This window comes from Nelumbo lutea, chromosome 3, assembly GCF_056320005.1.
Source record: "Nelumbo lutea isolate HS-2025 chromosome 3, American lotus-T2T, whole genome shotgun sequence".
In the NCBI taxonomy this organism is placed as follows: domain Eukaryota; kingdom Viridiplantae; phylum Streptophyta; class Magnoliopsida; order Proteales; family Nelumbonaceae; genus Nelumbo; species Nelumbo lutea.
The window spans coordinates 561,847-579,968 of record NC_142686.1 but is presented as its reverse complement, the minus strand read 5'-3'; the positions used below and the strand labels follow the sequence as shown (position 1 = coordinate 579,968).

The following is an 18,122-nucleotide window of genomic DNA, read 5'->3' as shown; positions in this document are numbered from 1 at the left end:
TGGCACCCGCTTTGTATCTCGGGATGTCACATTTGCTGAGTTGACTCTTTTCTTTAGCATTTCTCCTGAGGGGGAGAAATATGGAGAGCCCTTTGCTATGTCTTCAGTTGTTCCTCTTCCCATTCCTCTTGAGTCCTATCATGAGGTGTCTACTTCTCCCACTAGACCTACCTCCGATATTCCTATTCCTCCTCCTCCTCCACCACATTCTCCTATAATTCCTCCTCATCTTATTCTCCAAAGGTGGTACCAAAGGCACAAATTCAGACATGGGCAGGTTGTTTCCACTCCTACAGAAGAGTCTCTTGCTCCTCCCATCATTACTGAGGTAACAAGTCAGCCTTCTTCTGACCCATCTACATATTTCCCAGACCTTGACCTTCCTATTGCTCTCCGCAAGGGCAAGCGGAAGTATACAGCCCATTGTATCTCCAAACACCTGTCTTATAGCCTTCTCTCTCCTTCCTACTACTCTTTTCTTGCTTCTGTTTCTTCTCATGTGATACCCAGGTCCGTACCGGAAGCCTTGTCTAAACCTTAATGGAGGGATGTTATGATGGCTGAACTGGATGCTTTGCATAAGAACCATACTTGGGATATTGTTGACTTGCCTGAAGGCAAGGAACTAGTGGGTTGTAAATGGGTGTTTACCATTAAATATCACTCTGATGGATCTATTGAGAGGTTTAAGGCTAGGTTGGTTGCTAAGGGCTACACTCAGATGTATGGTATTGACTATCTTGAGACATTTGCTCCTGTAGCTAAGATGACCTTAGCCAGGGCTTTGTTGTCTCTAGCCGCTACTTTTGATTGGCCTCTACACCAGTTTGATGTTAAAAATGCCTTCTTGAATGGAGACCTACATGAAGAGGTCTATATGTCTTTGCCTCCAAGGGTGTATGGGAAGGAAATGCAAGGCAAGGTGTGTAAACTGCAAAAATCTATCTATGGTCTCAAACAGTTTCATCGGGCTTGGTTTGAGAGGTTCAGGGCTGCTCTTGTCTCCTTTGGTTACACACAAACTCAATCTGATCATACCCTGTTCTTGAAGAGAAATGGCTCTTTGGTGACCTTCTTGATAGTTTATGTTGATGATACTGTGGTCACGGGTAATGACACTCAAGAGGTCAGTAAACTAAAAAGATTTCTCAACTCTGAATTTGAGATCAAGGATTTGGGAGATCTTCGGTATTTTTTGGGCATTGAAGTTGCTAGATCTAAGGATGGTATCTTCATTTCTCAGCGTAAGTATGTCCTTGACCTCCTTGCTGAGACTGGTAAACTTGGAGCTAAACCAATCTCCACTCCTATTGATCCCAATCATAAGCTTTTTGCTACAGATGGTGAGCTTTTATCTGATAAGGGGGTGTTTCAGAGACTGCTTGGGAAGTTGTTATATCTTTGCATGACTCGGCTAGATATTTCTGTTGAGTGGGCCGGTTTGTTTTGTTGAGTGGCCCGGTTTGTCTTTAGCTTGTTTTTATTTCATTAGGAAGTTGTTGGGCCTTTGGCCCATTAGTTTTTTATTTTTTAAAGTTGTGTCTATTCAATTTTAGTAGTCGCCTTACTAAGGGTATCCTTGTAATATCTCATCTTTAAGTTAAATATAAATATAATGAGGGGCTGGCGGCTAGGGTTAATTTTTCTCATAACTCTAGTTGACCTCCTACTCTTTTCTTCTTCTCCTTCCTTCTCTACTGCTGAAATCTTCACCTTCCCCCTCTTTCTCTCACAAGAAGCTTGATTGAATCAACAATTAGTGATTTCTACTATTTCTTATGCAGTAAGTGTTATTAGTCAATTTATGCATTCTCCCAGAGACTCATTTAGCTGTTGTAGAAAGGGTTCTATGTTACTTGAAAGGTACTCCAAGGAAAGGTATTCTATTTGCCAAACATGGACACATGAAGCTGGAAGCCTTTACTGATATTGACTGGGCAGGATGTATTGATGATAGGAGATCCACCTCAGGTTATTGTGCTCTAGTCGTCGGGAACATTGTGTCATGGAGGAGTAAGAAACAGTCTATAGTTGCTAGATCCTTAGCTGAAGCAGAATACAGGGCAATGACACATGGTGTGTCAGAATTACTGTGGCTACGATCCCTTTTAGAAGAATTGGGTGTTGACTACGAGAAGCCAATGATGCTCTACTGTGACAACCAAGCAGCTATCAACATTGCACATAATCCTGTTCAACATGATAGAACTAAGCACATTGAGGTTGATAGACATTTTATAAGGGAAAGAGTTTCCTTAGGAGAAGTTTGTTTGCCATTCATCACATCAGACGAACAATTGACTGATATCTTGACCAAGGGAGTTCCAAGAGGGAAAATGACACACTATATAAGCAAACTGGGCATGATTGACATCCATGCGCAGCTTGAGGGGGAGTTTAAAGAGACTGGGCTGAATGGGTCCTAGTATCTTCTTTTGTAATATATTTTCTTTTCTTATTGGATAATGGGCCTCTCTTAATGAGCCTGTTATTTCTTTTTGTTTAATCTCTTTATGTTACTGCCTAGCTGGCCGCCCACTTAAGGGCATACTTGTCATTACTCTAACATTAATTCTTAATAAAAAAGGATTAGAGGAGAAAGGGAAGATAATTCAAACCTTTCTTCTTCTTCCTTCTCTTTTCGCCATCTTCTTCTCTTATACTGCTGCTCTTACTTCTCTTCTTCCTTTTTTCCCTCTAATCTTCAAATTTACACCTAATAGTTGAGGACTGATTTACATCTTGGGGTCGTCTACATAATAAACTTAAATCATTTCTTATAAAGCAATATCTATCATTGAATTATAAGCACTTAAAATCATTTCTGGTAAAGCAATATCTATCATTGAATTATAAGCACTTAAATCATTTCTTGTAAAGCAAATGCTCTTCCATAATTAAAGAAAATAAAAAATTATATGACCATCACCAGATTCTTCAATAATGACTCAAGGTATTTTCTCTCTCTCTTTCTCTCTTATTATTAGGCTTCTGATTTTGAATCTTGAATACTTTTTCTTTTCTTTTTTCTTTTTTTAATTTATGTACCCCAATGTAAGAGAATTTTGTTGCACAGGTTTTTATCATACTGCGAAGTCCCCAACCATCTTCCAATAACGATTGCATGCCATAATACTGAAAGATGTTGGAATTCTAATCCTGATAAAAGAATCTCAGTTCCGTATTCAGATTTTCCAAACTTGGTAGTAGTGTAAGTAACATCATTATCTTTGCTATTGGAAGCCATATATATATATATATATATATATATATCAAAAGTTGCAGTTTCTAATAATCAACAGCTTTCTAATATGTGTTGTTTCTCATTATAGTAATCCACCATTTCCTGAGGTTATAGCCTTTGGTAGAAACCAAGACAAGAGACAAGGCATTGGATGTCACCATCCAAAGCTGCTTGTTTTGCAAAGAGAAGACAGCATCCGTGTTGTTGTAACTTCAGCAAATTTAGTGTCAAAACAGGTGATTATTATTATTTTTTTTATGTGCAAGCCTATGAGTCACACATTATGAGATGTTTGTTTGCATAGTTCTTGTTCTTTTTATCAAAATAAAAATTCTTATTTTCTTTATATTTAAATATTCATTTACATTGGTACCCATAAACCTCCTTTTCTTTTCTTTTATTTATTTATTTTTTTTTGGGGGGGGGGGAGGTGCACAACATAAACATTTCCTTTAAGGTTACTTTCATGTGATCCTTGATTATTGGGTTGATGAGATATTGAGTTAGGATCTTTGATCTATGGGTTATTGTCCACATAATGGTTGTGAAGAAATTCATGCAACAGTGGAAAGAAAGAGTTTCATCACAAGTCGGATACTGTCCTGCTTGTGTGCAAGGACAAGATGTTCACCTATTTGTTGATTTGATCCCACAGGTTATTCCAGCCCTAAACGTATTTTTACTAAACCTTAAACTTCAAACTTTCTGAAGTGTTTTTTCTCTTTGATCTATGGGTTGATGAGATATTGGGTTAGGGTCTTTGATCTATGGGTTTTTCCCACATCACGGTTGTGAAGAAATTCATGTAAGAGTGGAAGGAGTTTCATCACAAGTCAGATACTGTTCTGCTTGTGTACAAGGACAAGATGTTCACCTATTTGTTGATTTAACCCCACAGGTTATTCCAGCCATAAACATATTTTTACTAAACCTTAAATTTCAAACTTTTTGAAATATTTATTTTCTTAGTTGAATCAATATCAGGAAAAATACTTCATCCCCTTCACATGCTATACAGATACCGCCATTAGTTGCAGCTATGAGGTTCAATCAATGTTTTGAAAAGCGAAATCATATTGTAAATCGTAAGTTTATTTCTATTTTTTATAAACTTGTCAAAAAATTAAATATAGATATATTAAAAGGCTAAATATTTATATAGGAAAGTGACTTTATCCTATTTTTAATCTATATATACCATATATGCACCTGAAATAATAGAATTTACCACTTATACAATAGAAGCCTGAGATGATATAATCAAGTTTGACTTGAAAGTCAAATCCACATATAGTGGCTCTTTAGCCTACATATGATGGAAACTATACTCAATTTTTAGTCTTAAATAACATAAATAAATCATTTTCTAGTAAGGGCCTTATAAAGTGTAGAGAACACTGATGTGGGCCCCACTGCAGTGGTCTCCACTGTGTTCGTAGGACAGCAGTGTAGTTATTTGTTTCAGTTGTAGTAGTGTCAGTTTGAGTCAGCTTGTTAATTCAGTTGTTATTTATTTCAGCTTTTATTTACTTCTGATTACGGTCTTGATCTTCTACTTGGTATCAGAGCCTATCTAGGGCTTCTCATGTGTGTCTAGTACAGTCGACCACATGAGGACTAGCTAGGGCTGGAAGCTTTGAAGAAGTTTTTCGGTGACTGAATCTTGGAGATTACTAGGAGAGGTTCGCAGCAGTTGAAGACTTGCCGCGGCTTGCAGAGAGTTGGTAATCAGGAAGAGGCAGCAAAGGTTAGGGTTCAGGTAACCCTAGAAGACAGTAAACCGAAGTACATAAGTAAGTTTTTTTTACTGAGTTTTAGAGACTGCAACCAACCGAGATAGGTTGGACCTATCTAGAAAGAGGGGTTGAACTGTGTTCAAGTTTGTTCTAGGGTTTGGCTTGCCGAACAGTGTTTAAGTTGTTTTTAGGGTTTGACTGTTGGGCCGAACCCCCCTCTTCAAAGGTGATTAGTTTTAGGGTTTCATATTACCCTACGACAAGTCCCACTTGTCCGGACTGCTTGGAGAGTGCAGCTGAGCACCTACTTCAGACCTACAGTTGAAACCCTAATTTTGCTCTCATAGCAGTGGGCCCCACTGCAGTGATTTCAGAAAATAGCATCTCAGATTGATAGGCTGCCTGGTACTGTGCATGCCGATTGATTTTAGATCAGATTTGAGTTGGTTTCAGATCGGATCAGATCAGATTTCAGATCAGATCAGATCAGATTTGTATTGGTTTCGGATCAGATTTCAGACTTGCTTGTTTGACTCTGTTTTCTGGTATAGTTGCTCTAACAGTTTGTAGCCACTGAATCTTGATCAAATATGGAGTTTAAGGGTCAGGGAGAAAGTAGTTTTGGAAACCACAGTTATGGTAGTGTATCTGAAACCGGGTTTCAGATTACAACTATGAGATTTGATGAGTCAAATTATTTGGAGTGGGCGCAATCAGCCATGATGGCTATTGGAGGAAGGGGAAAACTGGGTTACCTCTTGGGAGATGTGAAAGAACCTTTCAGGGAGGACCCCACATACACCAAGTGGGTTCAAGAGAACTATTTGGTTATGGCATGGCTGTGTAATTCTATGCAGCCACAAATCAGCCGAAATTATTTGTGGGCAAAGACAGCCAAAGAGATATGGGATGTTGTGAAAGAAACCTATTCCCAACCCCTTAATGTTGCCAGAGCCTATGAACTGAAGTGTGAGGTGAACAACTTTAAACAAGGAGAGAAGCCAGTTTCTTTCTACTTCTCTACCTTGAAATCCTTGTGGCATGAGATTGACCATCTAGAGACCCTTGAGTGGGAGAGTCCCAAAGATGCACAGACTCACAGAAAGCAAGTCGAGACGAATAGGGTATTTGAGTTTCTAGCTGGTTTGAATTCAGAATATGACATTGTGCGACAACAGATATTGACAAGAGATAGTGTGACCCTCTCTCAAGCATACTCCCTGGTGCATAGTGAAGAGACCAGGAGGAAAGTCATGATGCAGCCTCAGCCCTCCTTCCCAGCCTTGACAGCTATTAAACCCAAGCCAGGGGGTGACTCAGAAAGGGACCGGAAGAAGGAAGATAAAAGGGATCTGTTATGTGAACATTGCGAGAAACCCAAGCACACAAAAGATACTTGTTGGAAGCTACATCCTCACTTGGTCCCAACAAAACTAAGAAATAAGAAGGGTAATGCTCATATGGCAGTGAACACCGATTCAACATCCTCATCAGGCACATCCCTAGAGACTTTAGCTGCCGTTCGGGCTGCCCTCATACAGTTGGAAAAGGAAGTTGGGAGTTCAGCTCAACCATCTCAGTCACCATCAGTTCCTGCCACATCTGCATTTGCACATTCAGGTATTCGAGCCTCAGCTTACCATGCTTCAGCTCCAGGTAATACTGATCACTGCTGGGTAATAGATTCAGGTGCATCTGACCATATGACTAGCTTGCCATCTTTGTTCACTTCTTATCACTTGTCCTCTGGCCAAGATAGAGTATCCATTGCTGATGGCTCTCTTGTTCCCATTTCGAGCAAGGGTGACATCAAGTTATCGGATACTATCTCTTTATCTTCTGTTTTGCATGTTCCTAAGCTTGATACTAACCTGCTTTCAGTTAGTAGTATTACCAAACACATGAACTGTTCAGTAACCTTTTTCCCTGACCGATGTGTTTTTCAGGATTTGGAGACGAGGAAGGTGATTGGGACTGGCTGCGAGACGAACGGGATCTATCTGCTTGGTAAGAGTTTTCGTCGGGAGGAGTCAGTGGATAAGAAGTCTTTTGTTTCCCAGTCTGTGAGTTCGGTTATGCCAAAGCATAACCGATTAGGTCATTTGTCTTTTAAGTGTTTGAAGAGTCTGTTTCCTGCTTTATTTGAGTATGTTGAGTTATCAAAGTTTAGGTGTGAGAGTTGTGAGTTTGCCAAACATTGTAGAACCTCTTATTCTTTAAGTAATAAAAGGAGTAATTCCTCTTTTGGTATTGTGCATACTGATGTTTGGGGGCTATATCATATCTCTTCTATGGGTGGGTACAGATATTTTCTACTGTTTGTTGATGACCATACCCGGTTTTCTTGGGTCTATCTTATGCGTTCTCGGGATGAGGTTCCTGCTCTGACCCAAAACTTCCATCAGATGGTTCTCACTCAGTTTGGGACCAAAATCAAAGTCCTTAGATCTGATAATGCAAAGGAATACTTTGCTCAGCCATTGACCTCCTACCTTCTTAGCCATGGGGTTATTCACCAGAGCACTTGCCCTTATACACCACAGTAGAACGGCGTTGCCGAAAGGAAGAATAGGCATATCTTGGAGGTGGCTAGAAGCATTATGTTTACCTCCAATGTACCTATTCGCTTATGGGGTGATGCTATCCTCACGGCAGTTTATCTCATTAATCGAGTTCCTTCCTGGGTCCTTGATATTAGAACCCCCTTTTCCCTTCTATACCCAGACGAGGAGTTGTTCATTGTTCCCCTTAAAACCTTTGGTTGTACCTATTTCGTTCAGCTTCTCGGGCCTCATCATTCCAAGTTTGAACCTAAGGTCTCCAAATGCATTTTCCTTGGTTATGCACAAACTCAAAAGGGTTATTGTTGCTATGATCCGGTTTCAAGGAAACGGTTTGTCTTCATGGATGTCACCTTCTTTGAGGAGACACCCTATTATCCTATGGTTTCTCCTCAGGGGGAGAGCAGTGAGGGTGGGGTTGTTTTGAGTTTCCTTCCTCAGGGGGAGAGTAGTGAGAGTGGAAGTGGGACTGGTAGAAGTGGGGTTGTTCCTTTACCTATTCCACTGGATACTGAAGGTTGTAGTGGTGAGGGTGGTTAGAGGGAGCCGGAGTTGGGAGTCTATCACAGGCGATGCAGGCAGGTTGATCCTAGTCTTCAGCAGTCTCGGCCAGCTCCAGTTCCTTCTGCGGCTTCAGATCCAGAGCCTACTGAGATACCTCTCACTGTTGCCACTTCCCCTCCTGTGGATGACCTTGATCTCTCTATTGCCATTCGCAAAGGGAAACGACATTGCACCACTTCTACAGCTCACATCATCTCACAGTTCTTATCCTATGATCGTCTATCACCATCTTACGGGTCCTATCTCACTTCCATTGCCGATGTCCCTATTCCAAGAACATTGCAAGAAGCCTTATCAGTTCCAGAATGGAAAGATGCAATGCAAGTCGAAATGGATGCCCTGTTGAAGAATAATACTTGGGCACTGGTTGACCCACCAAAAGGAAAGAAACCGGTGGGATGCAGATGGGTGTTCACTGTGAAGCATAATGCTGATGGCTCTATTGAAAGGTACAAAGCCCGACTGGTTGCAAAGGGGTTCACTCAAACTTATGGTATAGACTACTTGGAGACCTTTGCCCCAGTAGCCAAGATGACCACCATTCGAGTTTTGTTATCCCTTGCAGCAAATCATTCTTGGCCCCTATTTTAGATGGATGTTAAAAATGTCTTTCTGAATGGAGACTTACAAGAAGAGGTTTACATGCAGTTGCCTCTTGGATTCTATGACACAGAGACAGGTAAGAAGGTTTGCCGACTGAACAAGGCATTGTATGGTTTGAAGCAGTCACCTAGAACCTGGTTTGATAGGTTCAGATTAGCCCTTGGAAGGTTTGGTTATGTACATGCCCAGTCAGATCATACACTATTCATCAAGAGGGTGGAGTCCTCTCTGACACTACTAGCAGTATATGTTGATGATATTGTGGTGACAGGAAATGACAGTCATGAGATTGAGTCCCTCAAACAGCTCCTTCATCAAGAGTTTGAGGTGAAAGATCTTGGTGCACTACGGTACTTTTTGGGTATTGAGGTTGCTAGATCCAAGCAGGGGATTTTTATCTCTCAGAGAAAATATGTTCTAGATCTGTTGGTAGAAACTGGAAAGTCGGGTGTTAAGCCGGTTGATACACCCATCGAACAAAATCACAAGATTAGTGCAGAGGGTGGGGAGCCTCTTGAAGACAAAGTTATGTTCCAACGGTTGGTTGGAAAGCTTCTATATCTCTGCCTCACTCGACCGGATATCAGCTATGCAGTTAGTGTTGTTAGCCAGTACATGCACTCCTCTAGGACTTCTCATCTTCTTGCGGCAGAAAGAATATTAGCATACTTGAAGAGATGCCCGGGTAGAGGTATATTGCTCAAGAACAATAATCACATGAAGGTGGAAGTCTATACAGATGCTGATTGGGCTGGAAGTGTTGATGACAGAAGGTCTACCTCTGGATATTGTGCCCTGGTGGGTGGTAACCTTGTCTCTTGGAGGAGTAAGAAGCAGAGTGTTGTTTCCCACTCCAGTGCTGAAGCAGAATACAGGTCAATGGCTAATGGAGTGGCTGAAATCTTATGGCTGAGGTCACTACTTGAAGAGTTGGGTATTGACTATGAAAAGCCCTTAATGGTGTATTGTGATAATCAGGCAGCTATTAATATAGCCCACAACCCAGTGCAGCATGACGGAACTAAACATATCGAAGTTGATCGACATTTTGTGCGAGAAAGGGTCACATCACAAGAAGTGTGTCTTCCGTACATCACATCTAATATGCAGCTTGCGGATATCCTCACCAAGGCTGTACCAAGGAAGAAGTTAGAGACAGACCTATCCAAGTTGGGCATGATAGATATCTACTCCCAACTTGAGGGGGAGTGTAGAGAACACTGATGTGGGCCCCACTGCAGTGGTCCCCACTGTGTTCGTAGGACAGTAGTGTAGTTATTTGTTTCAGTTGTAGTAGTGTCAGTTTGAGTCAGCTTGTTAATTCAGTTGTTATTTATTTCAGCTTTTATTTACTTTATTTATTATGTAAGTACCAAGGGCATAACCTATAAATATTAAGAGAGTGGCGGCGGCAGATTTGTAAGAATCTGTCCCTCCTTTCAACAACTTGTGTTCTCTTGTTTCTCTTCTATTCTCTCTCCTTTCTCCCTCCTTTTTCTTCTGTTTTGCAAACCTAAAACCTATTAGGATTCAAGACTAATTACAATCTTGATCTTCTACTTAAAGAATCTCCCTTGACAAAACTAATTATAAGCAAAAACATAACAAAGTAAAGAACTAATTCTTAATTGAATTTATTTGAATTGTAGAAATTGTATAAATCATAAGATTTATGAATCAAATTGTAGGATTCAAAAATAAATCAAATATTTTTTGCAGAAAAGGATTTGGACATAAGATTTGAATCAAAACCCTTGGGTTTCATGATTCAGATTGTGAATTGTATCATAAATCGTAAGATTTTGACAACATTTGAAAGTTCTACTTTGAGATGTCTTCTGGAAAATTTTGAGGAGGTATTGAGCATGGTGGGACTACCATATTGTGATTGTTGACTTCTAGAAACACAACTAGTTGCACACGGCTAACCTTTCTAGAACTAATTAAGATGAAAAGGCTAACCTTAATGGAGTAATCAAACCTCTTATGCAATTCAGTCCCAAACCTCACCCTATAATACTCCTTTCTATGCTTGAAGAAGGGAGAAAGAAGGACTTCGATCATCTCCTCTTTCTCCTCTCTAATCTTTTATTAATCTTACTAAGATTCCATAAATTACAAGTCTGCCCTTAAGTGGGCATCCACCTCATCAGCATACTTAGAAAACATAAAGAGAATTAAAGGCCCATATAGAAAAGGCCCATTAAGAATAAATAACAAGAAGAACTAATCAATAAGATAGAAATGGGCTAAGGCCCATTCAGCCCAGTCTCTTTACACCCCCCTCAAGCTGAGCATAAATATCAATCATGCCCATCTTGCTTATATAGTGAACCGGCTTTCCTTTAGGAACACCTTTTGTCAAAACATTAACAAACTGTTCTTCAAAAGCAATAAATGGCAGGCAAACTTCTCCTGAAGCAGCTCTCTCCCGTATAAAGTGCCTGTCAACTTAGTGGCCTGGTTGTCAATATAATATCATTGGCTTCTCACAGTCTATACCCAATTCTTCTAAAAGTGATTTCAACCACAAAAGTTCTGAAACTCCATGTGCCATTGCCCTGTACTCTGCTTCAGTCGAGGATCTAGCCACTACAGACTGCTTCTTACTCCTCCATGATACAATGTTCCCTGCCACCATAGCATAGTAACCTAAAGTGGACCTCCTATCATCAATACATCCAGTCCAGTTAGCATTAGTGAATGCTTCCAGCTTCATGTGTCCATGCTTAGCAAACAAGATACCTTTCCCTGGAGTCCCTTTTAGATAACATAGGACCCTCTTAGTAGCTGCTAAATGTGCATCTTTGGGAGAATGCATGAACTGACTAATTACACTAACTTCCTAACCAGTCTCTAGAACACTCCCGTATTAGTCAACAATTCACCATCAATAATTAGCTTATGATTTAGGTCTATAGGAGTGGAAGCTGGTCGAGCACCTAGTTTTCCAGTCTCTGCAAGAAGATCAAAAACATACTTACATTGAAAAATGAAGATACCATCCTTAGACCTGGCAACATCAATTCCCACCGGGGGCAAAAGTCTCTAGGTAATCAATACCATACATCTGAGTGTATCCTTTAGCAACCAAACGGGCCTTAAATCTTTTAATAGTACCATCTGAATGATACTTGATAGTGAACACCCACTTACAGCTAACCAGTTGTTTTGCCTCAGGCAAATCCACAATTTCTCAGGTATTGTTCTTATGCAAAGCATCTAATTCAGTCATCATAGCATTCCTTCATTTTGGTTTGGATAAGGCTTTTGGGACAGATTTGGGAGTCACATGTGTGGAAACAAAGGCAAAAAAGGAATAATAGGAAGGGGAAAGAAGGCTATAGGACAGGTGTTTGGAAATGCAATGAGCTATACATTTTCGTTCGCCTTTGTGAAGAGCAATAGGGAGATCAAGGTCAGGGAAGGTATTAGAAGTGAATAGAAGGGGGCTGACCTGTTACCTCAGTAGTGATGGGAGATCAAGGTCAGGAAAAGCTCATTTGAAGGTGTGGAAACAACTTGCACATCCCTGAGTCTTTGTCTCTGGTACCACCTTTGAACAATAGGATGAGAAGAAAATGTGGGAGGATGAGTAGGAGGAAGGGATGTAAGAACATGAGAAGAATACCCAATAGAAGACTCAATGGGGATTGAGTACCCAACTCCTCTGAATGCTTCCCCTTAGGAGAAGTACCAAAGAAAGGAACAAGTTCAACAAATGTGACATCTCTAGAAACAAAGCGAGTGCCACGAATTGGATCAAAACAACTACCCCTTTTGTGTGGAAGCATATCCCAAGAAGACACACTTATGTGCTTTAGGCTCAAACTTATGTCTCTGATGACTGTGAATATGAACATAACAAGTGCACTCAAACACTCGGAGAGGAAGAGAGAAGAGATCCTCATTTGGAAATAGGAGGCTAAAGGGGGTTTTAAAACCCAAAACTTGGGAAGGCATCTGGTTTATCAAGTATGTAGCTGTAAAGACAACATCCCCCCAAAACATAACAGGAACATTAGAAGCAAAAAGGAGGCACCTTGCAACCTCAACCACATGTTGGTTCTTCCTTTCCGCCACTCCATTTTGTTGTGAGTGTAGGAACAAAAACTCTGATGAATAACTCCAAAGGTATCAAAGTAGGAGCAAAGGCTCTTTTCAAAATATTCCTTTACATTATCAGATTGGAATATTTTGATTCGAGTATTAAACTGGGTAAGAATGAGTTCATGAAATTTTTGTACAATATTTGGCACTTCATCCCGGGATCTCATAAGGTAAATCCAGGTGTAACGAGAGAAATCATCAATGAAAAGGATGAAATACTTGTAACCCCCCATAGCAGCTAAATGATATGGCCCCCACACATTAGAGTACACAATATAGAAAAGAGAAACTAATATTTTATTACACACTGAAAATGATTGTCTACAATGTTTTGCAAGTTCACATGACTCACAATGAAGACTCGATAGGGATATATTTTGATGAATAATAATAAGTTTATTGATTCAAAAGCAACTTTAGAGTGAGCTCATACATCATCCCAACGAGAGGCACGAGCTGCAGCCCCTCCTTGAGTCTTACAAGTAAACTAGGAAAGAAAAACAATAATCACAACTGAGCCCAAAATAATTCTTCCCTATTTACCCCTTGCTTAGCTAACACATCTGACAAAGTATTTGCTGATCTCCCCACCCACTGTACAGTGACCAACATATTCTTTGTCAACCAACTAAGTTTCTTCATTTCATTCTTGTATCGCCACATAGCCTCTTCAGAATTTTTTAACCAACCCACCACCACTTTGGAATCCCCCTCGATTATTAGGTGTTGTACCCTCAGCTGGTTTGCAAATTGCACCCCTTGTACAATAGCTAAGAGTTCTGCCCTGATGGAGTTCCCAATTCCCAAGGGACCTGAGTAGAGCAACAAAATGTCTTCCTTCTCATTTCTCAAAGCACCCCCACTCCGGATAATCCTGGATTACCCATGCTGCTTCCATCAAAGTTCAACTTTATTGAGCCTTCGGGTGGAGGAGACCAGCTTGTAATTGATTTGTCCTTTAAAGATGAGCAACTTGCTACTGCTGACCAATTTCTCCAAAGGTCATTAAAGGAGAATGATGGAAGATTTCCAAGGTCTTCAGCCAATGTATTGCCCTGTTTAACACACAGTCTTTCAAATCTTGGCTATTCCTTTCCTTGTCTTGAAAAATTCTGAGATTCCTTTCTTCCCAAAGAGTCCAAGCCAAAGCAGCACGAGCACATCTCCACATAATTCTCCCTATTTTTGTAGGCCAATAAAAGGTAGAATGGTTGAAGAGCATGTGAACTTCTACTGGTAGACTCCAACTACCCCCAAACAACGAAAGTAGCCAAGCCCAAAGGTCTGCAGAAAAGGGACAAGATACTAGTAGATGGTAACAATCCTCACCGTGAGCTCTACAGAGGATACACCAATTAGGAGAAATATAGAGAAAAGGTCTTCTCTTTTGTAGGTTGTCTAAAGTGTTTACTTTCCCATGGAATACTTCCCAACAAAAAGGCATAATTTTTGGGGAGACTGGCCTGCACCAAATTTCTTTAGACGGAAAGGGTTGGTGAGAAGAAAGTTGAGAGATGGACTTGAAGAAAGAAGCACAAGAGAAGGTTCCAATGGGTCTAGGAGTCCAAATTCTCTTATCTGGCTTGGAGGGATCCAAACAAACCTGATTAAGACAACCAAGCAAAATAGAAAGAGACTCAATTTCAGCATCCCTAAGTCCTCTACGAAACCCAAAATCCCAAGTAGGATCTAAGGGTGTTCCCAAAGGTGAAACAATTTTTGAGACCACCTCTTTTACAAAGAAATAGAAAAAAGTGAAGGGAACAAGTCCTTTAACGGTGAGTCTCCTACCCAAATATCCTCCCAAAAAAGAACAGAGTTGCCAGAACAAACTTCATACTTGATAAAATTGAGGAATTGAGGAAGGGTATTGTGAATAGCCTTCCACGGTGTTGCTAGGTTAGCTTGCCTCGATACACCAGCATCCCATCCATTCTCTGACCTCCCATGAATGCTTCCCACCACCTCATGCCACAATCTCTCTCTTTCCAAAGGCCATCTCCACAACCATTTCCCTAACAGAGCTTGATTCTTTCTAATTACCCTCCCAATTCCCAAGCCCCCCTCTTCTTTACCACACAATTTCCCAATTAACCAAGTGATCATTTTTTTCTTGTCCTGGCTCCCATAAGAAGTCTCTCATCAACTTCTCCAGTTTCCTGGCTTCCCTAATTGGTATCCTAAAGACAGGCAAATAATAGGTAGGTAAGTTAGCCAAGGTAGCTCTTATTAGGGTAATTCTCCCTCCTAAAGAGATATAGTTCCTCTTCCATGAGGTTAATCTCTTCTCAAACTTTTCTATCACTGGGGTCCAAAATCTACTCTTCCTCGGATTTGCCCCTAAAGGAAGCCCTAAATATGACATAGGCCAAGCAAAGGTGGAATACTCAAGACACTCCGTAATAGCCTCGACCTCCCCTACCTCCAAATTTATACCCACTATGCAGCTCTTTTCCAGATTTATTCTCAAATTAGAGACACTTTCAAATCCTTTTATTATCTCTTTTAGGTTTGCTACCTTTTCACTAATACCTCCACAAAAAATCATTAGGTCATCTGCAAACTGAAGGTGGGTGACAGGGACTTGGTGTCTCCCTATTCTCCAACCCCTAATGGCATCTTCGCTGTCAGCCTTAGTAATGATCCTACTAATCACATCGGCTACTAAGGTAAAAAGGAAGGGTGAAAGTGGATCCCCTTGCCTGACACCCCTGCAAGCTGGAAAGAAGTCTCTCACCGTACCATTTACCAAAATAGAGTAGTGACAAGTACTGATACACCCAAAGATCCAACTACACCACTTGTCCCCAAGTCCACAGTTTTGCATAACCTCCAATAGGAACTTCCAGTTCACCAAATCATAGGCCTTTTCAAGATCCAATTTACAAATGAATCCTCTCTTACTAGACCTTTTCATTTCCTCCACACACTCATTCGCAATTAAGATCTGATCTGTTATTTGTCGCCCTTGAATGAAAGCCCCCTGGGTTTCACTAATGATGGTAGGGAGGACTGTTTTGATTCTCAATGAGAGCACTTCAGCTAGAATTTTATAGATGCTTGTCACCAGACTAATAGGCCTATAATCTTTTGGGTGGTTGGCATCATTCTTCTTAGGTATCAAGGCCAAAAAGGTGGCATTAATTCTAGGGCTTATAGTGTGATTGTTTGCAAATTCCTTAAAGACTTCAGCTAGATCCTCTTTCAACACCTCCCAACAGTCTTGATAAAAACCCATTGTAAAGCCATTATAAAGACAGCTTTCTTAATCTCTTCTTCCTCGAAATCCCTTTCTAGCCACCTTGCCACTCCTTCATCAATTCTTGGCCAATCCACCATTTCCATGACTGTCCTCTCTCTCAAAGGCCTTCTATAAATCGATTTGAAGTGGTCCACAAATTTTCTGGCTATGTCATCCTAGTTGGTAAACACCTCATATCCTATCTCTAGCTTGGTCACAAAATTCTTTCTTCGTCTCCCATTTGCCAAATCATAGAAGAATCTAGTGTTCCCATCGCCTTCCTTAATCCACTTGTGTCTAGATTTTTGTCTCCAACTGATTTCTTCCCTCAATAACACCTCTTCCAAATCCTTTTTTAATTGTCTCCTTAACACTCTGTCCTCCTCGGTCAACCCATTGTGAGATTCCTTTACATCCAAGTTCTCTATTCGAGAGATTAGGCCCAATTTTTACTCCTCAATTCTACCAAACTGATCTCTATTCCACTCTTTTATTTTGGCTTAACCTTTTTAATTTCTTGTGGAACTTGATCCCCTTCCATCTTACCCCCCTCTCCTCCTCACCCCACCACTCCTTCACTTTTTTCACAAAATTTGGATGGATAAGCCACATATTTTCAAATCTAAAAGGTTTGGGTCCTATAGGAAAAGACTCGGTACCTATTTGGATAGGACAGTGATCGGAGGTGACCCTGGGTAACGCCCTAGCAACCAAGTTTTCCAAACTATTCTCCCAGGCAAGGTTAAATAGGAATCTATCCAACTTCTAGCACAAAGGGGTTTCCTGAAGGTTGGACCAAGTGTAATTGGCTTGCAGCAGAGGTATTTCCTTCAGATCACAATCCTCAATAAAACCATTAAATTTCCTCATGCTTGTTGAGATTACCTGTTGGGGATTACTGGTTTCATCAAAGAATCTAATGACGTTAAAATCCCCGCCCAGGCACCAAGGACCATCCCATAGCCCCTTGATTGCATATAGTTCCTCCCACATCTCATTCCTCTCTCTATAGGAATTAGGGCCATAAACATTGGTTAAAACCCATACACACCCATTCTCTACATTCTTGCACTTAATGGAAACTGAGAATCTGCCTATCAATTCTTCCACTACTTCCACCACATCCTCGCTCCATAGTGTTACAATCCCCCCTGAGGCTCCCCAAGAAGGAGTCGAGCTCCAACCTAAACCTCTAGACCTCCAAAAACTCCTCACCCATCTCCCATCTAATTCCTTCAGTTTGGATTCTTGTAACAGCACAATATCAGGTTTTTCCCTTCGGAGTAGGTCTTTGATCACCCTTCTCTTCCTTGCACTCCCTAACCCTCTTACATTCCAGCTAATAATTTTCATCAAGACAAAGTAGCAAAAGAACCCAATAAGAGGCCATATTCTCCTTATTTTAGGCTCTTCCTCCTATCCCCTCTACCACTGAATTCTAAATCCCCCTCAATGTCTGAAATTAGCCTTTCCACTTCAAATCTTTTTTTCTTATTCGTTCCTTCCCCCCCCCCCCCTCCCCATCCTAATATAACAACCATCCTCTTTCTTTTCTCCATCCTTTCCAGCCAATGTCTGAGGAAGAATTTTACCCTGCTCACACTTATTTTGGCTACAACATCTTTCTCCAAGTCCTTCCTTTTTATTTTGTTCCTCCATCATTGTACAGATCAACTCCCAAATTCTATCCACCTCCCCCTTAACTACTTCCTTCCAACACCCTCTCTCCTTCCACTATCACCCTCTTTCTTACATCAGAACCTCCAGGATGGGAAGCTGGGATATCTGTTACAGGTAGAGCAAACAAGTCAGTAACTAAAACGGAATTGACACCCATACCTGATAGAATGGGGGTAGGACTAGAATCACTGGAAATGACTTGTTGACAGGCGACAACTGGTTTTAAAGCCTTTCCCCTTTTTGGACAAGGATGTGAAGTAGACATGGTGAAAGAATCACTTTCTGACGACCTACCCACTTGGAAGACCTTTCTCTGTGTTTCCGACACTGGAATACCCGCATCCATCCTCACAGCCGATTCTTGTCCCTCTCCACCAATATCC

At 40.8% G+C, this 18,122-nt stretch overlaps 1 protein-coding gene across 8 annotated transcripts in view; it reads left to right on the top strand.

Annotated features, from left to right (window-relative positions):
- The window catches only part of LOC148862253 (forkhead-associated domain-containing protein / FHA domain-containing protein), a 46,355-nt gene that overhangs the window by 9,919 nt on the left and 18,314 nt on the right, over nt 1-18,122 (top strand). For all 8 annotated transcript variants that reach the window (XM_088974350.1, XM_088974346.1, XM_088974352.1 and 5 more), the window contains exons 2-3: nt 3,077-3,211; nt 3,333-3,480. In XM_088974350.1, coding sequence (XP_088830476.1) covers nt 3,077-3,211; nt 3,333-3,480 — 283 coding nt within the window. The remainder of the gene's footprint in view (nt 1-3,076; nt 3,212-3,332; nt 3,481-18,122) is intronic.